Source organism: Procambarus clarkii, chromosome 33, assembly GCF_040958095.1.
Source record: "Procambarus clarkii isolate CNS0578487 chromosome 33, FALCON_Pclarkii_2.0, whole genome shotgun sequence".
NCBI classification, from domain to species: domain Eukaryota; kingdom Metazoa; phylum Arthropoda; class Malacostraca; order Decapoda; family Cambaridae; genus Procambarus; species Procambarus clarkii.
In genome coordinates, this window is record NC_091182.1 from 7,334,427 (window position 1) to 7,360,953 (window position 26,527).

The following is a 26,527-nucleotide window of genomic DNA, read 5'->3' on the forward strand; positions in this document are numbered from 1 at the left end:
GTGTGTGTGTGTGTGTGTGTGTGTGTGTGTGTGTGTGTGTGTGTTTTTTTTCCACACCACACACACACACCCCAGGAAGCATCCCGTGACAGCTGACTAACTCCCAGGTACCTATTTACTGCTAGGTAACAGGGGCATTCAGGGTGAAAGAAACTTTGCCCATTTGTTTCTGCCTCGTGCGGGAATCGAACCCGCGCCACAGAATTACGAATCCTGCGCGCTATCCACCAGGGTACGAGGCCCCCCTGGAGGCCACACACACACACACACACAGTGTGTGTGTGTGTGAGTGTGTGTGTGTGTGTGTGTGTGTGTGTGTGTGTGTGTGTGTGTGTGTGTGTGTGTGTGTGTGTGTGTGTGTGTGTGTGAGTGTGTGTGTACTCACCTAATTGTGCTTGCGGGGGTTGAGCTTTAGCTCTTTGGTCCCGCCTCTCAACTGTCAATCAACTGGTGTACAGATTCCTGAGCCTACTGGGCTCTATCATATCTACATTTGGAACTGTGTATGGAGTCAGACTCCACCACATCACTTCCTAGTGCATTCCATTTATTAACTACTCTGACACTGAAAAAATTCTTTCTAACGTCTCTGTGGCTCATCTGGGTACTAAGTTTCCACTTGTGTTCCCTTGTTCGTGTCCCACCCGTGCTGAAGAGTTTGTCTTTGTCCACCCTGTCAATTCCCCTGAGAATTTTGTAGGTGGTTATCATGTCTCCCCTTATTCTTCTGTTTTCCAGGGATGTGAGGTTCAGCTCCTTTAGCCTTTCCTCGTAGCTCAATCCTCTCAGTTCCGGGACGAGCCTGGTGGCATACCGCTGAATCTTCTCCAACTTTGTCTTGTGTTTAACTAGGTATGGACTCCAGGCTGGAGCTGCATACTCCAGGATTGGTCTTACATAAGTGGTATACAGGGTTCTGAAAGGTTCCTTACACAAGTTTCTGAAGGCAGTTCTTATGTTGTCCAGTCTAGCATATGCCGCTGATGATATTCTTTTGATGTGGGCCTCTGGGGACAGGTTCGGTGTGATATCAACCCCCAGATCCTTCTCTCTATTTGACTCTTGCAGGATTTCCCCTCCCAGATGATACCTTGTGTTCAGCCTCCTGCTCCCTTCGCCTAATTTCATCACCTTACACTTTCCCGAGTTGAACTTTAGCAGCCATTTTCTAGACCTTTCCTGCAGTTTATCCAGGTCATCCTGTAGTCTCTGTCTATCTTCATCCGTCTTGATTCTTCTCATAATTTTTGCATCATCAGCAAACATCGAGAGGAATGAGTCTATACCCTCTGGAAGATCGTTCACATATATTAGAAACAGGATGGGTCCAAGTACTGAGCCCTGTGGGACTCCGCTGGTGACATCTCGCCACTCTGATGTCTCCCCCCTCACCGTTACTCGCTGTTTCTTGTTGCTTAAGTACTCCCTTATCCACTGGAGCACCTTCCCTTTTACTCCTGCCTGTTGCTCCAACTTTTTTAACAGCCTTTTATGGGGTACTGTGTCAAAGGCTTTTTGGCAATCCAGGAAAATGCAGTTGGCCCACCCTTCTCTTTCCTGCCTAATTTTCGTTGCCTGGTCATAAAATTCTATTAAACCTGTGAGGCACGATTTACCATCTCTGAACCCATGTTGGTGGTGCGTTACAAAGTTATTTCCCTCCAGATGCTCTACGAGCCTTTTCCTCACGATCTTCTCCAGCACCTTACATGGTATACAAGTTAAGGAAACTGGCCTGTAATTTAGTGCCTCATGCCTGTCACCCTTTTTGTATATTGGGACCACGTTAGCTGTCTTCCAACTTTCTGGTAAGTCTCCTGTTTCCAGTGACCTGTTATACACCATAGAGAGTGGCACACTTAGTGCTTCTGCACCTTCCTTTAGTATCCATGGTGAGATTCTATCAGGCCCAACAGCCTTTGTCACATCCAGCTCCAGCAGACACCTTTTGACCTCATCACTGATGAGGTCAAATTCCTCCAAGGTTGCTTGGTTTGCCGCCTCCTCATTTAGTGCAGGGGCTTCTCCTTGTTCTATTGTGAAGACCTGGAATCTCTTGTTGAGTTCTTCACACACCTCCTTGTCATTCTCTGTGTATCTGTTCTCCCCTTTCTGCAGCTTCATCACTTGTTCCTTCACTGCTGTTTTCCTCCTGATGTGGCTGTGGAGCAGCTTTGGTTGGGTCTTGGCTTTACTCGCGATGTCATTTTCAAACTGTCTCTCTGCTTCCCTCCTCACTCTGATGTACTCATTTCTGGCCCTCTGGTATCTCTCCCTGCTTTCTGGTGTTCTGTTATTTCTGTAGTTTCTCCATGTTCTTTTACTCAGTTGTTTTGCTACCTTACATTCCTGGTTGAACCATGGGTTTTTCTGTTGTTTTTCTCCTTTGGACGGGGATAAACCTGTTTGCAGTTTCCTGGCACTTTTGGGTGACAAAATCCATCATGACCTGCACATTCTTGTCTCTAAGTTCTGTTTCCCATGGTATTCCCCTGAGGAAGTTCCTCATCTCGTCATATTTTCCTCTTCAGTAATTCAGTCTTTTCCCCTCCACTCCCATCCTTGGATAGGTTATCCCTACCTCCACCAAGTACTCAAAGGTCAGTACACTGTGGTCACTCATTCCTATAGAGGCTTCAACTTTGACTTCCCTTATTTCTGACTCATTCAGGGTGAATATCAAGTCGAGTCTAGCTGGTTCATCATTGCCTCTCACTCTTGTGGGTTCCTTGACATGCTGGCTCAGAAAATTCCTTGTTGCCACTTCCAAGAGTTTAGCTCGCCACGTATCTGCACCACCATGTGGGTCCCCATTCTCCCAGTCTATCTTTCCATGGTTGAAATCACCCATGATTAAGAGTCTTGAGCCATTCCTGCAGACAACTGAAGCTGCTCTCTCTATTATATTAATGGTTGCCATGTTGTTCCTATCAAACTCCTGTCTAGGTCTTCTGTCATTTAGGGGAGGGTTATAAATGACTGCCACTATTATCTTAGGTCCACCCATTGTTATAGTTCCTGTTATGTAATCTCTGAATCCGTCACAGCCCGGAATTTCCATCTCATCAAAACTCCATTCCTTCCTTATCAGTAGGGCCACTCCTCCACCTCCTCTCCCTTCCCTCTCTTTCCTTACTATATAGTAGTCCTTTGGAAACACAGCATCTGTTATGACTCCTGACAATTTTGTTTCCGTTAGTCCTATTACATCAGGGTTTTCTTCTTGCACTCTTTCTGCCAGTTCACTTGCTTTATTGGTAATCCCATCAATGTTTGAGTACATTACCTTGAAGCTCACTTTCTTATATCCAATTTCACCCAAGCTCCCTACAAGTGTAGGAGGTTGTTCTATGGTCATTGCTACTTGGGTAGGCTCATCCTCCTGTGAGGTAGTTGCCAGGGGTTCAGGGGGAGGTGGAGTGGGGGTTGGAGGGCTTAGGTCTTCCTCAGGCCTGCTTGGGGCAGGAAAAAGTCCTGGGGGTGAGGGAGCAGGGATTGCTTGGGGAGAGGGCACGCCCTCCTGCGGTGTAGTTGACAGGGGTTTGGAGGGAGGTGGAGTGGGGGATAGAGGGCTTTGGTCTTGCTTAGGCCTGCTTGGGGCAGGGAGAAGACCAGGGGCTGGGAAAGCAGGGGCTACTTGGGGTAAGGGGAGGGGGAGGATTTGGGTTTCATGATGGGCATTATGCAGGGGCAAGGTAGGGTTTGTGCTGGGGGGTAGGGAGGGCCCGATTGGGTGGTGGGCTGGGGTGTTGCATTCCCCCCTGGGGTTCCTGGGTTGCTGGATTGGGGTTCCCCACTCCCCTCTGGGATTGCTGGGTTGGATGCTGAGGTTCCCTGGCTCTCTTCCCTCTCCTTGCGCCTTTTCCTTACATCTGATGCCCTTACTATCTCGTCTCTGGTCATGTCCCTCTGAACATATACCTCTTTGTAGTTCCTTGCATGCCTCAGTTTGCTCTTCCTTACTAGGATGTCCTCTTTGATGTCCTCGCTCTTGAATACTACCTTGATCAATCTCTTTTTGTCTCTGTTGTACTGGCCAATCCGGAAAAACTGTTCTATGTCTCGTTCAGCCCCTTCCATTCCTGTCTCCTTTAATATCCCTGCCACTGCAGCTTTGTCTTTAGTCCTCGTTTCCTCCCTTGTGGAGCCCTCTTGTTCCTTGACACCTACCACTACTACAGCTCTTTTCCTTTCCATTAGCTGGCTTGTGCATCTAGCTGCCTCCTGTGAGGTTACTGCTTTCATTACAACTTCCTTGACTGTGGACATTGCTCCTGGGCTCTTGAGCATATCAGCAAAGATTGGGCCAATTGTAGGGGTCCCTGCCATTGCTACATCTCCTGGTTTTAGGCTTTTTATCTCTTGTGCTGCACTTAGTTCTATCTGCAGCTTACATATAGTTTCCCTTAGGTCCTTCAATTCCCCACTGACTTCCTTTCCTTGACGTGTGTGTGTGTGTGTGTGTGTGTGTGTGTGTGTGTGTGTGTGTGTGTGTGTGTGTGTGTGTGTGTGTGTGTGTGTGTGTGTGCGTGTGCGTGTGTGCGCGTGGCATGCCATTATCGCCATATATTGTAAACTAATTCCTATCGTAGTTCCCCCCACCCCCCTCTTCCCCTCACTTTCCCCCCTCCTCCTTCCTCTCTCTTCCCCCTCACCCCAAAATGGAAGACGAAAATCTGACGAAGGTTTACCAATATTCGGATCGATAGAGATAGGCGAAGATTATCTACCGCGGTAACTTGAACCCACCTGCCCCCCCCCCCCCTCTCACTGGCAAGCCTCAGCATCCAATTTATACAGATGAGATGAAGACAGAAGCAGAGATGCAGCATCTCCACCACATCAACACTACCGTCGATTAGGAAACAGCTAGCAACTCAGCCTGTCCAACTCAACTGAACTCAGAGATGTTTTTATATCAAAAAACTTTCAGATCGTTGAGCCCCAATCTAGCATAATCTAGAGGTGTTGCAAAGGCTATTGCAAAGCAACAGGCACGCGGAGAGTGCATGTTGCACAGGGGGAAATTAAGTTGCAAATGTGACATTCTAGAAACGAAGACAAGACACTTTGATTGGCTTGATATCGGTGTTTCTGAATGCAGGAACTGCAGCTTTTTTTCTTAGGCTTAGATACTCTGCATTAATGCAGATCTTGCCATCAAATGAGTGCTGTTTATTTTGATAAGGTGAGCTTTGGTTTATTGATGGAGCTTTACGAAACATCAATTTGTCTTTAGTTATTGATTTAAATGTTTTATATGCTGAGTTGATCAAAATTTTGGGTTAAGTTGAAAAGAAATAGTGCAATAATTTTGCAAATATATGTTGAAAACACCGAAATTACTGCGTTCGTGCAGTGGAATCTTGCAAATTATAATCAGCTGAGTCACCTATAATTCTTGAGGGATTGCCTATAAGACTAAGTAGAGGGAATGCATTATACAGAGTTAATAATACACACACAAACCACTCAAGTCTAACCTGTGTTGGAGAGTCTTCCTGCCCTCACACTACACACTCAAGTGTATAACCCATTCCCTAGCACTCTACCTCCCTCTCTCTCTCCATCTCGCTAGCCCTTCCTCCATCTAGCAGAACCTCCATTCCTCTCTCCACCTAGGCCGACCCGCCCATCTCGGCTCCCAAGAGGGAAATTGCGGGTTTAAGAACAGCGAAGAAAATATGAAAATGACCGGTAAATGATAGATAATAGACGATAAAGTGGTGTTAAATGCTTCATAAAAAAATTTTCGAGATGCCTGTAGATGGCGCGTTGAAGACACAGCAATGGCGGGAGAGAGAGAGAGAGAGAGAGAAAGAGAGAGAGGGAGAGGGGGGGGGAAGAGGGACAGGGTGGCAATTAAGAGAACGGAGGGAAACCCTGAGCAGGAAAAGCAAAAAAAAGAGAGAACGATGGTTGGAATAATTGATGACAGGTGAATGAGAGCGGCGAGAAAGATGGAGAAAGAAAGAGAAAGAGAGAGAGAGAGAGAAAGATGTAGAAGATAGAATACTTGGAGAAAGGTTGAAGATATGCTAGAATATAATAAGATCTGAATAAACGGCTGTATTTCGATGTATGTTCATAAAATATGCTGATGTTGTTTGAGGGTTTTAAATACAATACGTGGAACAGTCACTCTGATGAGAAGTGAACATGTTATGAGTTAGTCATTTCCCGCATTTGATCAAGAAAACTGAATAAGCACCCAAACAGCGCCGTTTGAGACGGAAGAGCACAAACAAGACCTGTCCACCTCCAACACCAATCAAGTCTCGTCAGCTGCATAGACAAGATCGTTCCACATGCGAATGGCCTTCAGGAATCTGTACAAGAAGCCGCACACCACATAAATCTGGTTATGTACTCAGTATCAACATTGAATTATCCATTTCTCGTAAAACACTGAAGTAGAGGAACTCTGGAGGTATATCACTGGATTAGTCCCAGTCTTCATAGGAAAAGTTACATGATCACCACATACAAAATACCTAATGAATTTTTACAGCGTGATGTAACGCAAATTGACACGGTTGTCATAGAAACTGGGTGAAAATAGTTGCAGCTTCAGGGTACTTGTGAGAGTTCAAAGCTTTCTGCAACCTCTGCACAAATGGAATGTTGAGAGGCGGGGCCCAGTAGCTGATACTCAGATCCCGCAGCCATAGCTAGGTAAGTATAACTAGTCATATATATAGACACAGCTGGAACAAGGGCGTTCCAGGACTATATATATAGCAAACTAATGCCATTTCCTAGAATTTTCGTACCTGGAACCGAAGTTCCACTAAAGTCTCCTTCAAAACTTCACTGGAAAAGCCAAAATTCCTCATAACATGTATACTAAAAGTCCACAAATATACCTTATAGTACAGGGATACCCACTTTATATATACAGAATATATAAAGAGTCCCCCTTCTCATTATATACAGAATATATAAAGAGCCCCTCATAATATATTCTCAAGAAGTTACCCCTTTCTTTTATATCACCAGACGCCCGCTCTAGGACGGTTATTGGCCAACATTGGGTTGTAGCCTCTGGGGACCCTGAGGTTGGAGTTGTGTATAGGGTTGTGGCTCCCAAGGGGCCCTCGGCGTCTTCTCAACTGCTTACTTGGCAACTGCTGGAAACCTTACTGCAAACAGCGAAGGGAGAGTCGGGTTTCTGTGCCCTCCGCTACTTGGCTGCCTTGATTGGTTTTGTCTTCCTGCTGTGTTTGTTGTGTGTTGAGTTTACCTATTCGGTTTAGCATTTTTTGAGCAATCAGGCATATGGCGGCGCCCTGTTTCACTCAAGTGGGAGAGGGGTTAGTTGGTGGGATGAGGTACTATGGGAGACATGGAATGGAACCAGAGGGAGTAAATATGAGAGATGAACATGAGAGAGAGGAAGAAATTAAAAGCTTTCAGTGAGTGGGAAAGATTTTGGAAAAGGAGAATAAGGAAGGGACGTGATGTGGGAAAGGAGTGGAAGGGGAAAATATAATATAAGCACTGAAAGCGAGTGAATTAAAGCCAGACCTGCTTCGTTTGACTAGAGGGCCTTGTGTGCTCTATATACACATATTTGTGTATATAGCATATATATTGTGTATATATATATATATATATATATATATATATATATATATATATATATATATATATATATATATATATATATATATATATATATATATATACATATATATACACATATATACACACATATATATATATATATATATGTATATATATATATATATATATATATATATATATATATATATATATATATATATATATATATATATACGTATATATATATATATATATATATATATATATATATATATATATATATATATATATATATATATATATATATATATATATATATATATATATATATATATGTTTCATTGAATATGACCGCATATTCTGTATTTATTATTTTCTGGTTTAGGGCTTCTATCCCTCTAACTATTTTCTTAGCATCAGGGCTTAATTGAAATAGGAGTTCTCCAAAACTCATTTTCGTACTTTTAAGGTGAAGAAAAGAAGTGATTTACTATAGAGTGTATTACACTTATTTGTATAATTTGCACGACGTTTCGAACCTCCATGGTTCATTCTCAAGTGAACAGATCTTACAATACTAGTTGATTTTATACCCGCATTAGGTCAGGTGATAATACAATGAAGGTGAAAACATGGGGGGATACATAAGGGATAAACATAGGGGCTGCAGAAGGCTTATTGGCCCATACGAGGCATCTCCTATCTAAACACAAAGATTAATCCAGTGTAATTGGCCTGTTATGTTGGACATTGTCTTCTGTGTTGGCATCGATATGTTCTTGTCTTGTCCTTACTCTCATGGTGGGTAGAGTAAATAGTTCCGTGATTTGGGTGTTCATGGTAGGTCGCTCTATTCTTATGTGAATTGCCTCAAGAATTTGTAATCTTCTTGAATCTTGGGTTTTGTCTATTATGCAAGTATTCTTGTTCAACATTTCTCTTGTTAGAGTAATGTCATGGGTTTGTCTCATGTGATTCCTAGGGGCACCAGATTGAAGATGGCATGTCAAACGCCTCGTCAGCTTGGTCGACGTCATACCTATGTACTTACATTGAAGGTTACATCCTTCGTGGGGGCAAGTGTACATGTATACAACGCTTGACTGCTGTAGAGGGTTCTCCGTCGGCTTCGGGATGTTTTTGATCAGGAGTTCGGAAGTCTTCTTGGTTTTGTAGAATATTATCAGGTTTATGTTTTGGTTAGGAGTAGTGCTTTTTACTCCTTTACGGATTATTTCTTTCATTATTCTTTCCTCTTTTATATGTTCACTGTGCATGGTTGATTTGTAATATAATTTTTATTGGGGGTGTTGAAAATAGTGAAAATAACAGTCTGCCATTCTTGGATGTACTAATAACAAAAACAGGAACCTCTTTAAGCACCAACGTATATACCAAGCCCACCAACATAGGATTATGCCTGAACGGTAGAAGTGAGTGCCCCCAAAGATACAAAGCCAGTGTTCTCAATGCTTATATTCGTCGAGCGCTTACCCACTGCTCTGAATGGAGCAACGTGAGTAGAGAGTTTGAAAGAGTAACTCAGGTATTGGTGAACAACGGATATAGCAACGCGGAAATAAACGCTGCTAGAAGAAGACACTTGGACCGTTGGTATAATTCAGAACCTAGAACAGAAACCACAACACCCCCAATAAAATTATATTACAAATCAACCATGCACAGTGAACATATAAAAGAGGAAAGAATAATGAAAGAAATAATCCGTAAAGGAGTAAAAAGCACTACTCCTAACCAAAACATAAACCTGATAATATTCTACAAAACCAAGAAGACTTCCGAACTCCTTATCAAAAACAGCCCGAAGCCGACGGAGAACCCTCTACAGCAGTCAAGCGTTGTATACATGTACACTTGCCCCCACGAAGGATGTAACCTTCAATGTAAGTACATAGGTATGACGTCGACCAAGCTGACGAGGCGTTTGACATGCCATCTTCAATCTGGTGCCCCTAGGAATCACATGAGACAAACCCATGACATTACTCTAACAAGAGAAATGTTGAACAAGAATACTTGCATAATAGACAAAACCCAAGATTCAAGAAGATTACAAATTCTTGAGGCAATTCACATAAGAATAGAGCGACCTACCATGAACACCCAAATCACGGAACTATTTACTCTACCCACCATGAGAGTAAGGACAAGACAAGAACATATCGATGCCAACACAGAAGACAATGTCCAACATAACAGGCCAATTACACTGGATTAATCTTTGTGTTTAGATAGGAGATGCCTCGTATGGACCAATAAGCCTTCTGCAGCCCCTATGTTTATCCCTTATGTATCCCCCCATGTTTTCACCTTCATTGTATTATCACCTGACCTAATGCGGGTATAAAATCAACTAGTATTGTAAGATCTGTTCACTTGAGAATGAACCATGGAGGTTCGAAACGTCGTGCAAATTATACAAATAAGTGTAATACACTCTATAGTAAATCACTTCATTTCTTCACCTTAAAAGTACGAAAATGAGTTTTGGAGAACTCCTATTTCAATTAAGCCCTGATGCTAAGAAAATAGTTAGAGGGATAGAAGCCCTAAACCAGAAAATAATAAATACAGAATATGCGGTCATATTCAATGAAACATGTTTGAAAGAAAACCTGCTGCCAGTATACACCAATATATATATATATATATATATGTATATATATATATATATATATATATATATATATATATATATATATATATATATATAATATATATATATATATATATATATATATATGTATATATATATATATATATATATATATATATATATATATATATATATATATATATATATATATATATATATATGTATATATATATATATATATATATATGTATATATATATATATATATATATATATATATATATATATATATATATATATATATATATATATATACATATATATACACATATATATATATATATATATATATATATATATATATATATATGTATATATATATATATATATATATATATATATATATATATATATATATACATATATATATATATATATATATATATATATATATATATATATATACGTATATATATAAATATATATATATATATATACGTATATATATATATATATATATATATATATATATATATATATATATATATACGTATATATATATATATATATATATATATATATATATATATATATATATATATATATATATATATATATATATATATACCTATATATATATATATATATATATATATATATATATATATATATATATATATATATATATATATATATATATATATATATATATACCAGATTTGCCTAATAAGCCAAGTTGTCCTGAATTAACATATTTTCTCTAATTTTTTTCTTATGAAATAATAAAGCTACCCATTTCATTATGCATGAGGTCAATTTTTTTTATTGGTGTTAAAATTAACGTAGATATATGACCGAACCTAACCAACGCAACCTAACCTAACCTAACCTATCTTTATAGGTTAGGATAGGTTAGGTAGCCGAAAATGTTAGGTTAGCTTAGGTTAGGTAGGTTAGGTAGTCGAAAAACAAATAATTCATGAAAACTTGGCTTATTAGGCAAATCGGGCCTTGCATAGTAGGCTGACAAGTGCGTTCTGGCTACTAGGTACGACATATATATATATATACGTATATATATATATATATATATATATATATATATATATATATATATATATATATTTTTTTTTTTTCCTTTATTGTGTATTTAAAGGTTACAAAACATACAAGACAAATGCCTAAAGGTTATGGATCTCTTGAAGCTCCGCTTCTGGACAGGAACCGAGGACGCAGCAAGCATTTCCCCTCTGGATCGCCACACTGAGACGCTGAAACCAAAAACTGGAAGCCCTTAGGTCTCTGGTGACGTCAATGAGCTTGGAACCCAATTCCTTGAGAAATCCCAGGGCACCCTTGCCCCAGGGGCCATGCGTCTCAGACGCTATGGGAACAAAGAGGTATTGACCTTCCAGTCGCCTGTACTTGAGTGATTTTGCTGTTTCCCTGTGGTTGGCCGCCCCACCTGCTTGAGCAGCTCCGAAGTGTACATAGGTGTCAGCCAGGGTGGATACACATGTGTAGTCCCACACGAACTGTCTACCCTCCTTCCATGAGTATATGGTGATGCCATCAGGGCGAAGTGCGGGGAAATCCGGGTTTTGGACCCCTAGGATGCGAGGTTTTCTCTCCGCTGGGCACCCAGCTGAGACGAGGCTTCTCTTGATGATGTCATTTACCTCGTTGTGTCTTGCATGCCAGCCCTTTGTGCTTCCGCAATGCAACCCATGCAGTCCGTATTGGTCTGCTTCCACCCTGTTGCAAATACACTTGTATTCAGTGTGAATTGGGGCACCAAGGCGGAGGGCCACTGCTACACGAAGGGATTCTGGATCTAGGCGCGTGCCCATTGCTGACATGGGTACTGCCAGGAGGAAGTCTCCTGCATGGGGGGCACGCACTGCTCTGAGGCGGGCTTTCTCCTTGTCTGATGTTGCGACGCTGAGCATGGCATCAGCTACTTTTTCCACTAGAGGGTGGTCCCAGCCGGACTGTTTGTGTTGTTTTGTTGGCTCTATAATGGTTGCTGGGGCTGCAAGAACATCCCACTGATTTGAACATTCAGTGAAAGCAGGATCGTGTATTCCTGCTGAATCTCTCAGGGCTGCAGGTAAAACATCTCTGACGAGGTCGTGCGATGCATGGGAGGAGGAAAGAAAGGCTGGTAGAGCAATTTGGGAGGCTGTGCGGACACCAAGGCCGCCGAGTCTTACAGAAAGGGTTGCTTGCTCCCACTGAGAGCCGTCCAATGGCAGGTTCAGGACTTTCACCAGCATGGACCTCAGAAGGGTGTCATACACATTTATGTTAGGGCTGCTGTAGGATGGAGAACATTTCAGAAAGTAGGTCAACTTAGGGAGAGACAGGCATCTTGTAAGGAGAAAGAGAGCATCATGGGCATCAATCTTGTTAATCCTGTCCAGCATTCTCTTTTGGTCAGTGATTTTTGCAACCAGGACCTCCTCGATTGCTTGTGGGCCAATGGGGGCACCCAGGAGAGTGCAGTCCGGTGGCTCGACAACGAGAATGTCTGGAAGAACATTTTGTATTTACGCAGTGATGTCTGGGTTGCGGGAGATTATTTCACATTTGGATGCATTGAGAATGAGGCCTAAGGCTGCTCCCTGCTCCTGGATTTTCCTTATATCCTCCAAAATGGTTTCCGGAGTTCCAGCTAGAGTGCCATCATCCAGGTACCAGATGTTTAGCTCGCTTGTCAGACTATCAGTGACCTCTTTGATAGCTAGGCAGAAAAGGAGGGGGGCTAAGGGGTCACCTTGTTGGACACCTTCACAGGAGTTTATTTCATGCTCCCCAAAAAGAAGCTTAGAGTCCCCACTGTAGCACGATCGGATGAATGGGTAAAGGGGCCGGAAATGGTTGTGTACAGCCCTGAGGGCAGCGTCTCGTCTGACTTGATTGAAGGCATTTTTGAAGTCAAGCTTTACTAGTGCCTTCTGGTCCGGGAGATCAACAATGTAAGCCCGTGCTGCATGTGCTGCAGCTTCACAACCTAGGGGGATCCCAAACCCGAGCTGATGAGGTTTCAGCAAGTTGGCTGCTTCCTGGCTGATAGATCTCACTGCAGCCTTAGCTACAAGGCGTCGGAGGGCGTTGCCAACGGCAATGGGCCTGATACCCCTATCCTTCTTCTTTAGAGCACAGAGTGCTGCTCCATAAAAGACAGGCCTGATGTCCTCAGGGATGCCGTCAGCCAAACACATGTTGGAGAATCTGGTAAGTTTAAGAGAATCTGACGAACCAGTTTAGTTCGTCAAAGCAACACAAGGAAAAAAAATAGTTTTCTGGTTTGTCCAACTCAATAGTCTAGATTTCTACTTTCTAATTTCCTTGTACGTCGTTATATGTACTATATAGTTATATGTACTATATATATATATATATATGTATATATACGTATATATATATATATATATATATATATATATATATATATATATATATATATATATATATATATATATATATATATATATATATATATATATATATATATATATATATATATATATATATATATATATATATATATATATATATATATATATATATATATATACAGATGTCGTGCCTGATAGCGAGAACGGCACTTTTTGGACTAGTATGCAAGGTCCATTGTGCATAACAGGCCGAATAATTCTGTTTTTTCAGATTTTTTCTTTCTAGGTTGGTTATTTTCTAGCAATACTACTCTATTGCACTAAGAACATAAATTACTGACTTAGTTATATTAGTTTGTGTTAAGTTAGGATAGATTAGGTTAGATTTCATAAAATTTATGTTAGTTTTGACTCTTAACATAAAATTTCAATTATATATAATACAATGACAATTTTATAATTTCTTAAGAAAATTTAGTTGGAAATTTTTTATATTTCACGAAAATACAGCCTGCTAGGCAACTCTGGCTAATAGGTACGACATGTATATAAATATGTAACCCATCCTCCTGTTTATATAGTACCTATTGCGACGATCGCCAATAGTCAGAATTTGTACATACTAAGCTTTTAGATAGTAGTATACTGACTAGTAAAGAATTCTTTTAAAATACATGAAGCTAAAACCCAAACTAAAATATCCCCTAGACCTAGTATAGTACACATATGTACTATGTTAGGCCTCAGATATCGTGTATTAACCCTAGGAAGGTTAGGTTAGTTTAGTTCTTCAAAGCAACACAAGGAAAAAAATAGTTTTCTGGCTTGTCCAACTCAATATTCTAGATTTCTACTTTCTAATTTCCTTGTACGTCGTTATATGTACTATGGTCCTCGTCGTTACTGTAAGTACTACCAAAAACAGGAGGATGGACTCAAGTATGACTCGTCATCTTCAAGGACGAGTCTATCAGACGAGTCTATCGAGACCTCTCACTCCTCCAGCAATTAGTCTACATACAATTAATAGATTTTCGTAAAATATCGCCCTAAATAATTTAAAAACAAGCATTGCAAACCCCCAAATGTTGACATTAGTTTACTGAGTTCCGAGCACAGTGATTGAGCTCCGAGCACAGTTGACTGAGCTCCGAGCACCATTAACTGATCTCCGAGTACAGTTGACTGATCTCCGAGCACCATTAACTGATCTCCGAGCACAGTTGACTGACCTCCAAGCACAGTTGACTGACCTCCGAGCACAATTGACTGATCTCCGAGCACCATTAACTGATCTCCGTGCACAGTTGACTCATCTCCGAGCACAGTTGACTCATCTCCGAGCACAGTTGACTCATCTCCGAGCACAGTTGACTCATCTCCGAGCACAGTTGACTGAGCTCCGAGCACAGTTGACTCATCTCCGAGCACAGTTGACTCATCTCCGAGCACAGTTGACTGAGCTCCGAGCACAGTTGACTCATCTCCGAGCACAGTTGACTGAGCTCCGAGCACAGTTGACTCATCTCCGAGCACAGTTGACTGAGCTCCGATCACAGTTGACTCATCTCCGAGCACAGAAAACAACACATTCTCACACCTGTGGGGTGCCATTGCGCTCAACATTGCAACTAGCAGAGACAACCGCGTTAACGCTATTAATAACTATATTGCTGGAATGGATTTGGGTTTTGGTCAGCGCGGCGTGGGATTAGGTTGAGCGGGTATGTACCATAAAGTAATAGAGAGGTGCTAGGGGTTGATTGTATCCGGCTCTGGCAACGGGTGTACCGTCTACAGTGCCTGCTATCCTGCTGGAGAAGTCAACCCGTTCTCGCAAATTTAATAAGTCAATATTGACTTATTAAATATATGCATAGGTGACATACTTAACATAATAGATACCCTTAAAAAGATTCATAGAAAACACCGACCTTACCTAACCTACTTAGTATGTTAAGATAAGCATCTTATTGCTTCATAATTATAATTATTACCTAACCTATAATAGGTATAGGTTAAGTAATAATTGTAATTACGAAGCAATAAGATGCTTATCTTAAGATACTAACAAGGTTAGGTAAGGTCGGTGTTTTCTATGAATCTTTTCAAGGGTATCTATTATGTTTAGTATATCACCTATGCACGTAGTTAATAAGTCAATATTGACTTTACGAATTTGCGAGAACGGGTTGGGAGAAGTACCACCTTTTTCGGCCGGATAGAAATCGCATTGACTGAGATTTTGAGACCTACCAAACCTTAATCTAACGTGTCTCTCACGGCCTCACTTAAACTAATTGTACATATATACGGTTTTAACAAACAGAAAGGGAGATTTGTTGATTTGTTTTGTGTGGGATTTGATCACCTGAAGCGGCTCTTATGGCCGTAAATCCGAAGTCGATGTCCGCGTGCCGATAGCCAGACAGCCATTAGAGGAATGTAATGTGTCGAATCACAGCAATTAGCGGTCGTTTAGCGAGTGCGTAGTTATTCCGTGACGTGAATCTATCGGGTGGATTGAATTGGAAATGTGTAGTGGCGACGATTGGATGGGAATTGAAATGTCGATTAGGTGATTAGGTAGAGAGTTTCCAAAGCAAATGATTCGCAAAAATATTTCGTAAATTTTCTTATTCTCTTCCAACACCAAACTCTTGGAGCTCTGAAGCAATTGTTTATATAATAATTACCTACAAATTGACAATAGTTAAGCATTCCAAAATGGAGAAAATTAATGTTTAAGGAGAATTTGATGATTTATGTGAGGAGAAGGGACGGAGGATATACTGATAACTGAGAAGAAGGGAAGGGGGACTACTCAAGCCACTTGGGGACTGTCGGGGGATTGAACGCCGACCTGCATGAAGCGAGACCGTCGCTCAACTGTCCAGCCCAAATGATCGGGAAGAAAAGGTTGACGGTGTCAGCACGCGAGTGTGTCCACAGTGTGTCCAGTGTTAGAAAGGCGGGGCCCAAGAGCTAATAGCTCGAACCTGCAGGCACAAATATTAAACACGTAAGTATGTCCGCGCTCATATGTGCTCACATATAAGTGTGTATTTACTATTTGTATCTGCAGAATCGAGCTCTTAGCTCTTGGTCCCCGCCTTTCTAATCAATTAATGCTTTCCTCTATTATATCTACTACATATATTCACCTCTAACACACACACACGTCCCCGGGAAGCAACCTGTAGCAGCTCTCAAACTCCCACATATCTATTTACTACTAGGTGAACAGAGGCATCAGAGTGAATGAAACTCTGCCCATTTTTTACCGCCTCCACCGGGAATCGAACGCAGGACATAAGAATTACGACCACCAAAGCGCTGTCTACTCAGCCGCGAGGACCCCTCCAAGCCTCGTATGTGTGTGTGTGTGTGTATGTGTATGTGTCCGCATGTGTCCGCAGAGAGGCAGGAAGAGAGTTAAGAGGATGACATAAAGAGACACATTTCCTTGACAAAGTGCCATTAGCGGTCTGACGGGAAATTAGAGAAAATGTTGCACTTTTCAGGATATTTGTTGCAGTGAGAAGTTTATTCCTGGCGTATTGCCAGAGGGATATCTGGCCTAGGGGGATATCTTGTCACCTCTGCCAGAAGGATATCTGGCCTATGGGATATCTGTTTCCTACAACACAGGCACAACATGACTCTGGATTATTTACAAACACAAACACACACACACACTCATGTATTCCTCCAGAGAGACATGACGAGGGAGGTGAGAGCAGTGGCGGCAGAAGCAAGGAAGAGACGCAGGGCGAGAGGGGAAAACCAGGAAATCACAGCTCCCAACACAACACCCCCAGAGGCGAGGGGGAAACCCACAACCAGCTACCCAGTAACACCAGAGGGGAGGACAACCCCACCACCCTCCTCTGCAAAGAAAACCCCCCTGCCCCAAACCATCCCTGCCCCCACTCAAATGTTCAGCCAAATCTCCCTCCCCTCACACCCAATCGCCACCCTTCTACCCTTTCACCTCCCTCCCCCCCCCCCTTTCCTTCCTCTCCTCCCTCCCCTTTCACCCCATACCCTCCCTGTCCCTCACCCTTCACTGGATCCCCCGCCCCTAATCCCAGTATCCTCTGAGACCCTGTTATCCATCTCACAGGTCCTCACACCCATGGAACAGCTTCCCCCTACCAGCAGAACACTCACCAAGCAGGCGATTTGAGAAGGGACAGAAGAAAGTGAGCCTCAAAGCAATGTACACTAACATAGATGGAATTACAAATAAAGCAAATGAGCATGGAGAATGGGTACTAGAGGAAAACCCAGACATAATAGCCCTCACAGAAACGAAGCTAACGAAAACGATAACAAACGCAGTGTTCCCACAGGACTATTATGTTATGAGGAAAGAGAGGGAACGAAGAGGTGGTGGTGGTGGTGTAGCTCTGCTGGTAAGAAAAGGCTGGGATTTTGAGGAGATGGTTATTCAGGGCTGTGAAGGTTTCAGTGGCTACATAGCAGGTACCATAACAAATGGAGGGGAAAAAATTATAGTCGTAGTCATATATAATCCACCACCAAATGACAGAAGACCCAGACAGGAATATGATAGAAACAACATGGCCACCGTTAACATAATAGAAAGAGCAGATCTGGACTACTAATTATGAGAGACTTCAACCATGGGAAGATAGATTGGGAGAACAGAGACCCGCATGGAGGACCAGAAACATGGAGAGCTAAGCTGCTGGACGTGGCAACAAGAAACTTTCTAAGCCAGCACATCAAGGAACCAACGAGAATAAGAGGAGAAAATGAACCAGCAATGCTTGATTTAATATTTACCCTAAATGAGTGGGATATAAGGGAAGTTAAGATGGAAGCACCCTTGGGAATGAGTGACCACAGTGTATTGAACTTTGAGTACCTGGTAGAGCTAGGAATTTTCTCCCCCAAAAAAGAACTAGGAATCAAAAGGCTGGCATACTGAAAGGGGAATTATGAACAGATGAGAAGTTTCCTAAGGGAAATACCTTGGGACACAGACCTCAGAGATAAGTCTGTACAGGGTATGATGGACTATGTTACCCAAAAGTGTCAGGAGGCAGTAAACAGGTTCATCCCGGCCCAAAGGGAAAAGTCCGAGAAGCAACAGAAGAATCCATGGTATAATAGGGCATGTATGGAAGCGAAGAAACTGAACAAAAGGGCGTGGAGGAACTTCCGGAATAACAGAACACCAGAAAGCTGAGAGAGATACCAGAGAACCAGAAATGATTACGCCAAGGTGAGAAGAGAAGCAGAGAAAAGTTTTGAAAATGATATAGCAAACAAAGCCAAGACCGAACCAAAGCTACTCCACAGTCACATCAGAAGGAAAACAACAGTGAAAGAACAAGTATTGAAACTTAGAACAAGCGAGGAAAGGTATACAGAGAACGACAAAGAGGTGTGTGAAGAACTCAACAAGAGGTTCCCGGAAGTCTTCACAATAGAACAAGGTGAGGTCACTGTGCTAGGAGAAAGGGAGGTAAACCAGGCGGCCTTGGAGGAGTTCGAAATTACGAGAGAGGTCACAAGACACCTGCTGGATCTGGATGTTAGAAAGGCTGTTGGTCCAGACGGGATCTCACCATGGGTACTGAAAGAGTGTGCAGAGGCACTTTGCTTGCCACTCTCTATAGTGTATAGTAAGTCACTGGAGACGGGAGACCTACCAGAAATATGGAAGACGGCAAATGTGGTCCCAATATACAAAAAGGCCGACAGGCAAGATGCACTGAACTACAGACCAGTGTCCTTGACTTGTATACCATGCAAGGTGATGGAGAAGATCGTGAGAAAAAACCTGGTAACACATGTGGAGAGAAGGGACTTCGTGACAAATCGCCAACATGGGTACAGGGAGGGTAAATCTTGCCTGACTGGCTTAATAGAATTCTACGACCAGGTGTCGTAGAGTCAGCAAGAAAGAGAGGGCTGGGCGGATTGCATTTTCTTTGATTATCGGAAAGCCTTTGACACAGTACCGCATAGGATGCTGGTACATAAGCTGGAGAGACAGGCAGGTGTAGCTGGTAAGGTGCTCCAGTGGATAAGGGAGTACCTATGCAATACGAAGCAGAGAGTTACGGTGAGGGGTGAGACCTCGGATTTGCGTGAAGTCACCAGTGGAGTCCCACAGGGCTCTGTACTCGGTCCTATCTTGTTTCTGATATATGTAAATGATCTCCCGTGGGTATCGATTCATTTCTCTCAATGTTTGCGGACGATGCCAAAATTATGAGAAGGATTAAAACAGAAGAGGACTGATTAAGGCTTCAAGAAGACATAGACAAGCTGATGTAATGGTCGAACAAATGGTTGTTAGAGTTTAACCCAACCAAATGTAATGTAATGAAGATAGGTGTAGGGAGCAGGAGGCCAGATACAAGGTATCATCGGGGAGAGGAAATTCTTCAGGAGTCAGAGAAAGAAAAAGACTTGGGGGTTGATATCACGCCAGACCTGTCTCCTGCAGCACATATCAAGAGGATAACATCAGCGGCATATGCCAGGCTGGCCAACATACGAACGGCATTCAGAAACTTGTGTAATGAATCATTCAGAACTTTGTATACCACATATGTCAGGCCAATCCTGGAGTATGCAGCCCCAGCATGGTGTCTATATCTAGTCAAGGATAAGACTAAACTGAAAAAGGTTCAAAGGTTTGCCACCAGACTAGTACCTGAGCAGAGAGGTATGAGCTACGAGGAGAGACTACGGGAATTAAACCTCACTTCGCTGGAAGACAGAAGAGTTAGGGGGGACATGATCACCACATTCAAGATTCTGAAGGGAATTGATAGGGTAGATAAAGACAGGCTATTTAACACAAGGGGCACAAGCACTAGGGGACACAGGTGGAAACTGAGTGCCCAAATGAGCCACAGAGATATTAGAAAGAACTTTTTTAGTGTCAGAGTGGTTGACAAATGGAATGCATTAGGAAGTTATGTGGTGGAGGCTGACTCCATACACAGTTTCAAGTGTAGATATGATAGAGCCCGATAGGCTCAGGAACCTGTACACCTGTTGATTGACGGTTGAGAGGCGGGACCAAAGAGCCAGAGCTCAACCCCCGGAAACACAACTAGGTGAGTACACACACACACACACACACACACACACACACACACACACACACACACACACATACACATACACACACACACACACACACATACACAATATACACCCAATATACAAAAAGGGCGACAGACAAGAGGCACTGAACTACAGGCCAGTGTCCTTGACTTGTATACCATGCAAGGTGATGGAGAAGATCGTGAGAAAAAACCTGGTAACACATCTGGAGAGAAGGGACTTCGTGACAAATCGCCAACATGGATTCAGGGAGGGTAAATCTTGCCTTACAGGCTTGATAGAATTCTACGATCAGGTGACACAGATTAAGCAAGAAAGAGAGGGCTGGGCGGACTGCATTTTCTTGGATTGTCGGAAAGCCTTTGACACAGTACCGCATAAGAGGCTGGTACATAAGCTGGAGAGACAGGCAGGTGTAGCTGGTAAGGTGCTCCAGTGGATAAGGGAGTATCTAAGCAATAGGAAGCAGAGAGTTACGGTGAGGGGTGAGACCTCCGATTGGCGTGAAGTCACCAGTGGAGTCCCACAGGGCTCTGTACTCGGTCCTATCTTGTTTCTGATATATGTAAATGATCTCCCGGAGGGTATCGATTCATTTCTTTCAATGTTTGCGGACGATGCTAAAATTATGAGAAGGATTAAAACAGAAGAGGACTGTTTGAGGCTTCAAGAAGACCTAGACAAGCTGAAGGAATGGTCGAAGAAATGGTTGTTAGAGTTTAACCCAACCAAATGTAATGTAATGAAGATAGGTGTAGGGAGCAGGAGGCCAGATACAAGGTATCATCTGGGAGAGGAAATTCTTCAGGAGTCAGAGAAGGAAAAAGACTTGGGGGTTGATATCACGCCAGACCTGTCTCCTGCAGCACATATCAAGCGGATAACATCAGCGGCATATGCCAGGCTGGCCAACTTGCGAACGGCATTCAGAAACTTGTGTAAAGAATCATTCAGAACTGTGTATACCACATATGTCAGGCCAATCCTGGAGTATGCAGCCCCAGCATGGAGTCCATATCAAGTCAAGGATAAGACTAAACTGGAAAAGGTTCAAAGGTTTGCCACCAGACTAGTACCCGAGCTGAGAGGTATGAGCTACGAGGAGAGACTACGGGAATTAAACCTCACTTCGCTGGAAGACAGAAGAGTTAGGGGGGACATGATCACCACATTCAAGATTCTGAAGGGGATTGATAGGGTAGATAAAGACAGTCTATTTAACACAAGGGGAACACGCACAAGGGGACACAGGTGGAAACTGAGTGCCCAAATGAGCCACAGAGATATTAGAAAGAACTTTTTTAGTGTCAGAGTGGTTGACAAATGGAATGCATTAGGAAGTGATGTGGTGGAGGCTGACTCCATACACAGTTTCAAGTGTAGATATGACAGAGCCCGATAGGCTCATGAATCTGTACACCTGTTGATTGACGGTTGAGAGGCGGGACCAAAGAGCCAGAGCTCAACCCCCGCAAACACAACTAGGTGAGTACAACTAGGTGAGTACACACAGAAGATCGTAAGAAAAAACCTGGTAACACATCTGGAGAGAAGGGACTTCGTGACAAATCGCCAACATGGGTTCAGGGAGGGTAAATCTTGCCTTACAGGCTTGATAGAATTCTACGATCAGGTGACAAAGATTAAGTAAGAAAGAGAGGGCTGGGCGGACTGCATTTTCTTGGATTGTCGGAAAGACTTTGACACAGTACCGCATAGGAGGCTGGTACATAACCTGGAGAGACAGGCAGGTGTAGCTGGTAAGGTGCTCCAGTGGATAAGGGAGTATCTAAGCAATAGGAAGCAGAGAGTTTCGGTGAGGGGTGAGACCTCCGTTTGGCGTGAAGTCACCAGTGGAGTCCCACAGGGCTCTGTACTCGGTCCTATCTTGTTTCTGATATATGTAAATGATCTCCCAGAGGGTATCGATTCATTTCTCTCAATGTTTGCGGACGATGCTAAAATTATGAGAAGGATTAAAACAGAAGAGGACTGTTTGAGGCTTCAAGAAGACCTAAACAAGCTGAAGGAATGGTCGAATAAATGGTTGTTAGAGTTTAACCCAACCAAATGTAGTGTAATAAAGATAGGTGTAGGGAGCAGGAGGCCAGATACAAGGTATCATCTGGGAGAGGAAATTCTTCAGGAGTCAGAGAAGGAAAAAGACTTGGGGGTTGATATCACACCAGACCTGTCTCCTGCAGCACATATCAAGCGGATAACATCAGCGGCATATGCCAGGCTGGCCAACATGCGAACGGCATTCAGAAACTTGTGTAAAGAATCATTCAGAACTTTGTATACCACATATGTCAGGCCAATCCTGGAGTATGCAGCCCTAGCATGGAGTCCATATCTAGTCAAGGATAAGACTAAACTGGAAAAGGTTCAAAGGTTTGCCACCAGACTAGCACCCGAGCTGAGAGGTATGAGCTACGAGGAGAGACTACGGGAATTAAACCTCACTTCGCTGGAAGACAGAAGAGTAAGGGGGGAAATGATCACCACATTCAAGATTCTGAAGGGAATTGATAGGGTAGATAAAGACAGTCTATTTAACACAAGGGGAACACGCACAAGGGGACACAGGTGGAAACTGAGTGCCCAAATGAGCCACAGAGAAATTAGAAAGAACTTTTTTAGTGTCAGAGTGGTTGACAAATGGAATGCATTAGGAAGTGATGTGGTGGAGGCTGACTCCATACACAGTTTCAAGTGTAGATATGATAGAGCCCAATAGGCTCAGGAATCTGTACACCTGTTGATTGACGGTTGAGAGGCGGGACCAAAGAGCCAGAGCTCAACCCCCGCTAGAACAACTAGATGAGTACACACACACACACACACACGAGGCTGAACACCATAACCGGTTACTGTACCTGGCCCTTGGCCTAGACCCCAACACACACACGAGGCTGAACACCATAACCGGTTACTGTACCTGGCCCCTGGCCTAGACCCCAACATAACAGTTATAGAAGGCGTTATGGAGCCTCCATGCTACTAGGTGGGTGTGGTAGTGGGTTTAATGTCCAGTAGTGAAGTATGTGCTTTTAATACATACTCACACTTGCTCATACTTCACATGAATAGAAATAAACTATATTAATATTGTTGAAGTGACTTGTTACTTGTGAATTATTTGTAAGTGAGGCGGCCTCATGTGAGGTGAGGTGAATGACGTCACAGGTAGTTGACCCATCAGGCCAAGGTAGTCAGGAGTCGCGGTGGGCAGTGTGGCGTGGGCCGTCGTGGGGAGAGGTGCTGCTCACCGCCCGCCTCACTGGTGTTACTAATTAGCCACCTGAACAGTGCTGTAGATCAGGTTACCTGCGCCAGGCTTACAGGCAAGTTACTCTAGATGTTTAGTTATTTTATCACGTTGTTTTCTGTTGGTAGAACAATATTTGCTGATTTTCTAATTAACCATGGCTACAAAATATTAAAACTTTATTTAAAATAATTCAATTAGCTCTGGTTTACTTGTTAGTAAATATGATAGTGTAATATACCTTTGTCTATTAGTTGACAATTTTACCTTGCTCAAGACTTTTCATGAAGCTTATTAAAACAAAATTAAATTCTAAAACGACTGCTATGTGATTAACTGTTCCATAACAGCGGCGTGAGTGTTAACTTTATAGTGAAATTGAACCTTCGACCAAAAGCAGGTGGAAAAAGTTTACAAATTATTATAGTTAAATTCTGGCAGTTACAAGGTGTTTCTTGTGAATTATCAGACTTCAGGCTTTGAAATTTGGACCAAAGACTTTTAATTTAGCAAGTGTCACTCTTCACCCCCCCCCCCTCTCCGACCATCCTATGTGAATGCAACTAGCCATCCTGACTCAATGTCGTGCACGCTGCAGCCAACACCAGAGACGCCATAATTAACATTAACCTCCTGTGTAACTAAGCACTATATTTTGTCCAATACAAGTAAATATTAATGTATATTTATATAGTGTATAGGTCTGATAGTTGTTGGACATTGTAGCTCCCGAGTGTATTCAAACCAGTCTCCCTCGCGTAATAAATAACTATGTATAATAATAGTTCACGTATGAAAAGCTATTTTAAATGAATCTAGTGTTAAAATGTATGAACTGTTGTGGGTCAGAGCACGGAGGAGCATAGATTGAGGACAAGTTGTGTGTGAAGCGCTCTTCACGTTCATGTTTGGCTGCCCGGGTTAACGACCACTTGGCCGTTGTTGAGAACGGCCTGTGGATGAGTCAAGTCTGAGGTTGGGTTTCGCCATTGTGGTAAGTCGGCTTTTTAGATCAACCAAAGTCTGACCTGATCGATTGTTTAGCGGGATATTTCTCAAACTTTACATGAAGATGTGTTCATTTTATTATTTTGAGGTTTTTAATATAATTTGTAATTTCAGACATGTACGAGAGTGCATCTGTACAACGGCACTGCAGGAATGGTCAACCAGACCCAAGAAATTGGTCTCGTACAACGGCACTGCAGGTAAGGAGGGATTAAAGTTACTTGGAAAAACTTCTCTCGAATCGCAGTGGTCATAATGTAGTGTATATATTCCCACAAGTACAATACGTGAAGGGTTTAATAATTTTAATCATTTAACTCACTATACCATGAAGCAGTGATCTTCTAATAGGTATAGTCTAATTTAATTTGTGCATCAATCACTTAAGTGGTAAACCATTCTTTTGGCCAGTAATTTGACCATTTAGTGGTAGGTAGTGTAACATGGTTAATGTTAATCTAACATTTTTGGGTACATTTCAATCCTCTTGCCTCCCCTCTCCATCCACCCTTCTGTTAGTCTCTTCTCTCCCACCAGTCCAATCAATTATAGACAAAAACTACCCAAGAGGGTGATGCTTCAGCTGGGGGTTAGAAGACTGTCCTGCGAAAGGAAAGTTATAGCATGAGGGGAAAGTATCGGGGCAAAGCCTAACAAGCTGAATATAACGTCGGGGACAATTTCGGGAGGTTGACCACTTGGCAGCTACGTGGCCATCATCCGCATCTTGCACAAGGTATTGGTAGCTCTGGAACGTTGCAGCAATTCTACAGATCAACAGATATTGTGGTCAGGTGGCAGGCCCTGTGAAGTGTTAGAGGTGAAGGTTTCTGGGTCTCCAGAACTGCGTAACGTAGTTTACCTGGTTTGTTGTTAGTGCTAAGTGTCCCTCATTATTGCGAGAAGACTATATAATTGGCAGAGCTCCTATGACCACAGGATAAAAGGTTTTAAAGCAGGGACACCAGACTACTCAAGGGGTCTATGGTTTTGCTGGGAATGAAGCCGTTACTAATGTCACTGGGGGATGTTCCCTTTGTCCAAGCTAACAAAGGAGGCTCCGAAGGAAGCGAGTTCCAGGCCGGATGTTTACCGAAGGTTTCCTTCATATAAGACTAGAGCGTGTTAACTTCCTTTCGGATGCTTCCTGAAGTTGTCGGAATGAGTAACTTGGGTAGAACCTTCCTCTATAGACTGGATGTGTGTTCCCGTACAAAATGTTGTCACTGGAGAGGCCAGTTTCTTCGCAGCTTTTCCTATTAGATTCTGGGCAGTCACTTGACTGCCCCAGAGCTCCTCCAAACCTTTCTCCAGATTACTCTGATCACTAGTTTTACCTTTGACTCGGGTTCCCAGGGAGAAAGGTAGATCTCTTGAGAGAGAAACCGGGTGGCAGGATGTTTATAAACGTGAAGGTTTCAGACTTTGTAATAAACCTTTATGGGCCTCTTTCTCCATCTATATATATACATACGCAGGTACCTAGGAAGGGCAGCTCCTCCAAATGGTAAATTTCAGGTCTGGATGAACTTACCCATTCATGGATGGG

At 42.6% G+C, this 26,527-nt stretch overlaps 1 protein-coding gene across 1 annotated transcript in view; it reads left to right on the top strand.

Annotated features, from left to right (window-relative positions):
- LOC138370711 (uncharacterized) overlaps positions 1–26,527 on the top strand; it is a 75,016-nt gene that overhangs the window by 24,613 nt on the left and 23,876 nt on the right. The window contains exons 2-3 of the mRNA XM_069335310.1: positions 23,893–24,046; positions 25,093–25,178. Of these exons, the coding sequence (XP_069191411.1) occupies positions 23,893–24,046; positions 25,093–25,178 (240 nt within the window). The remainder of the gene's footprint in view (positions 1–23,892; positions 24,047–25,092; positions 25,179–26,527) is intronic.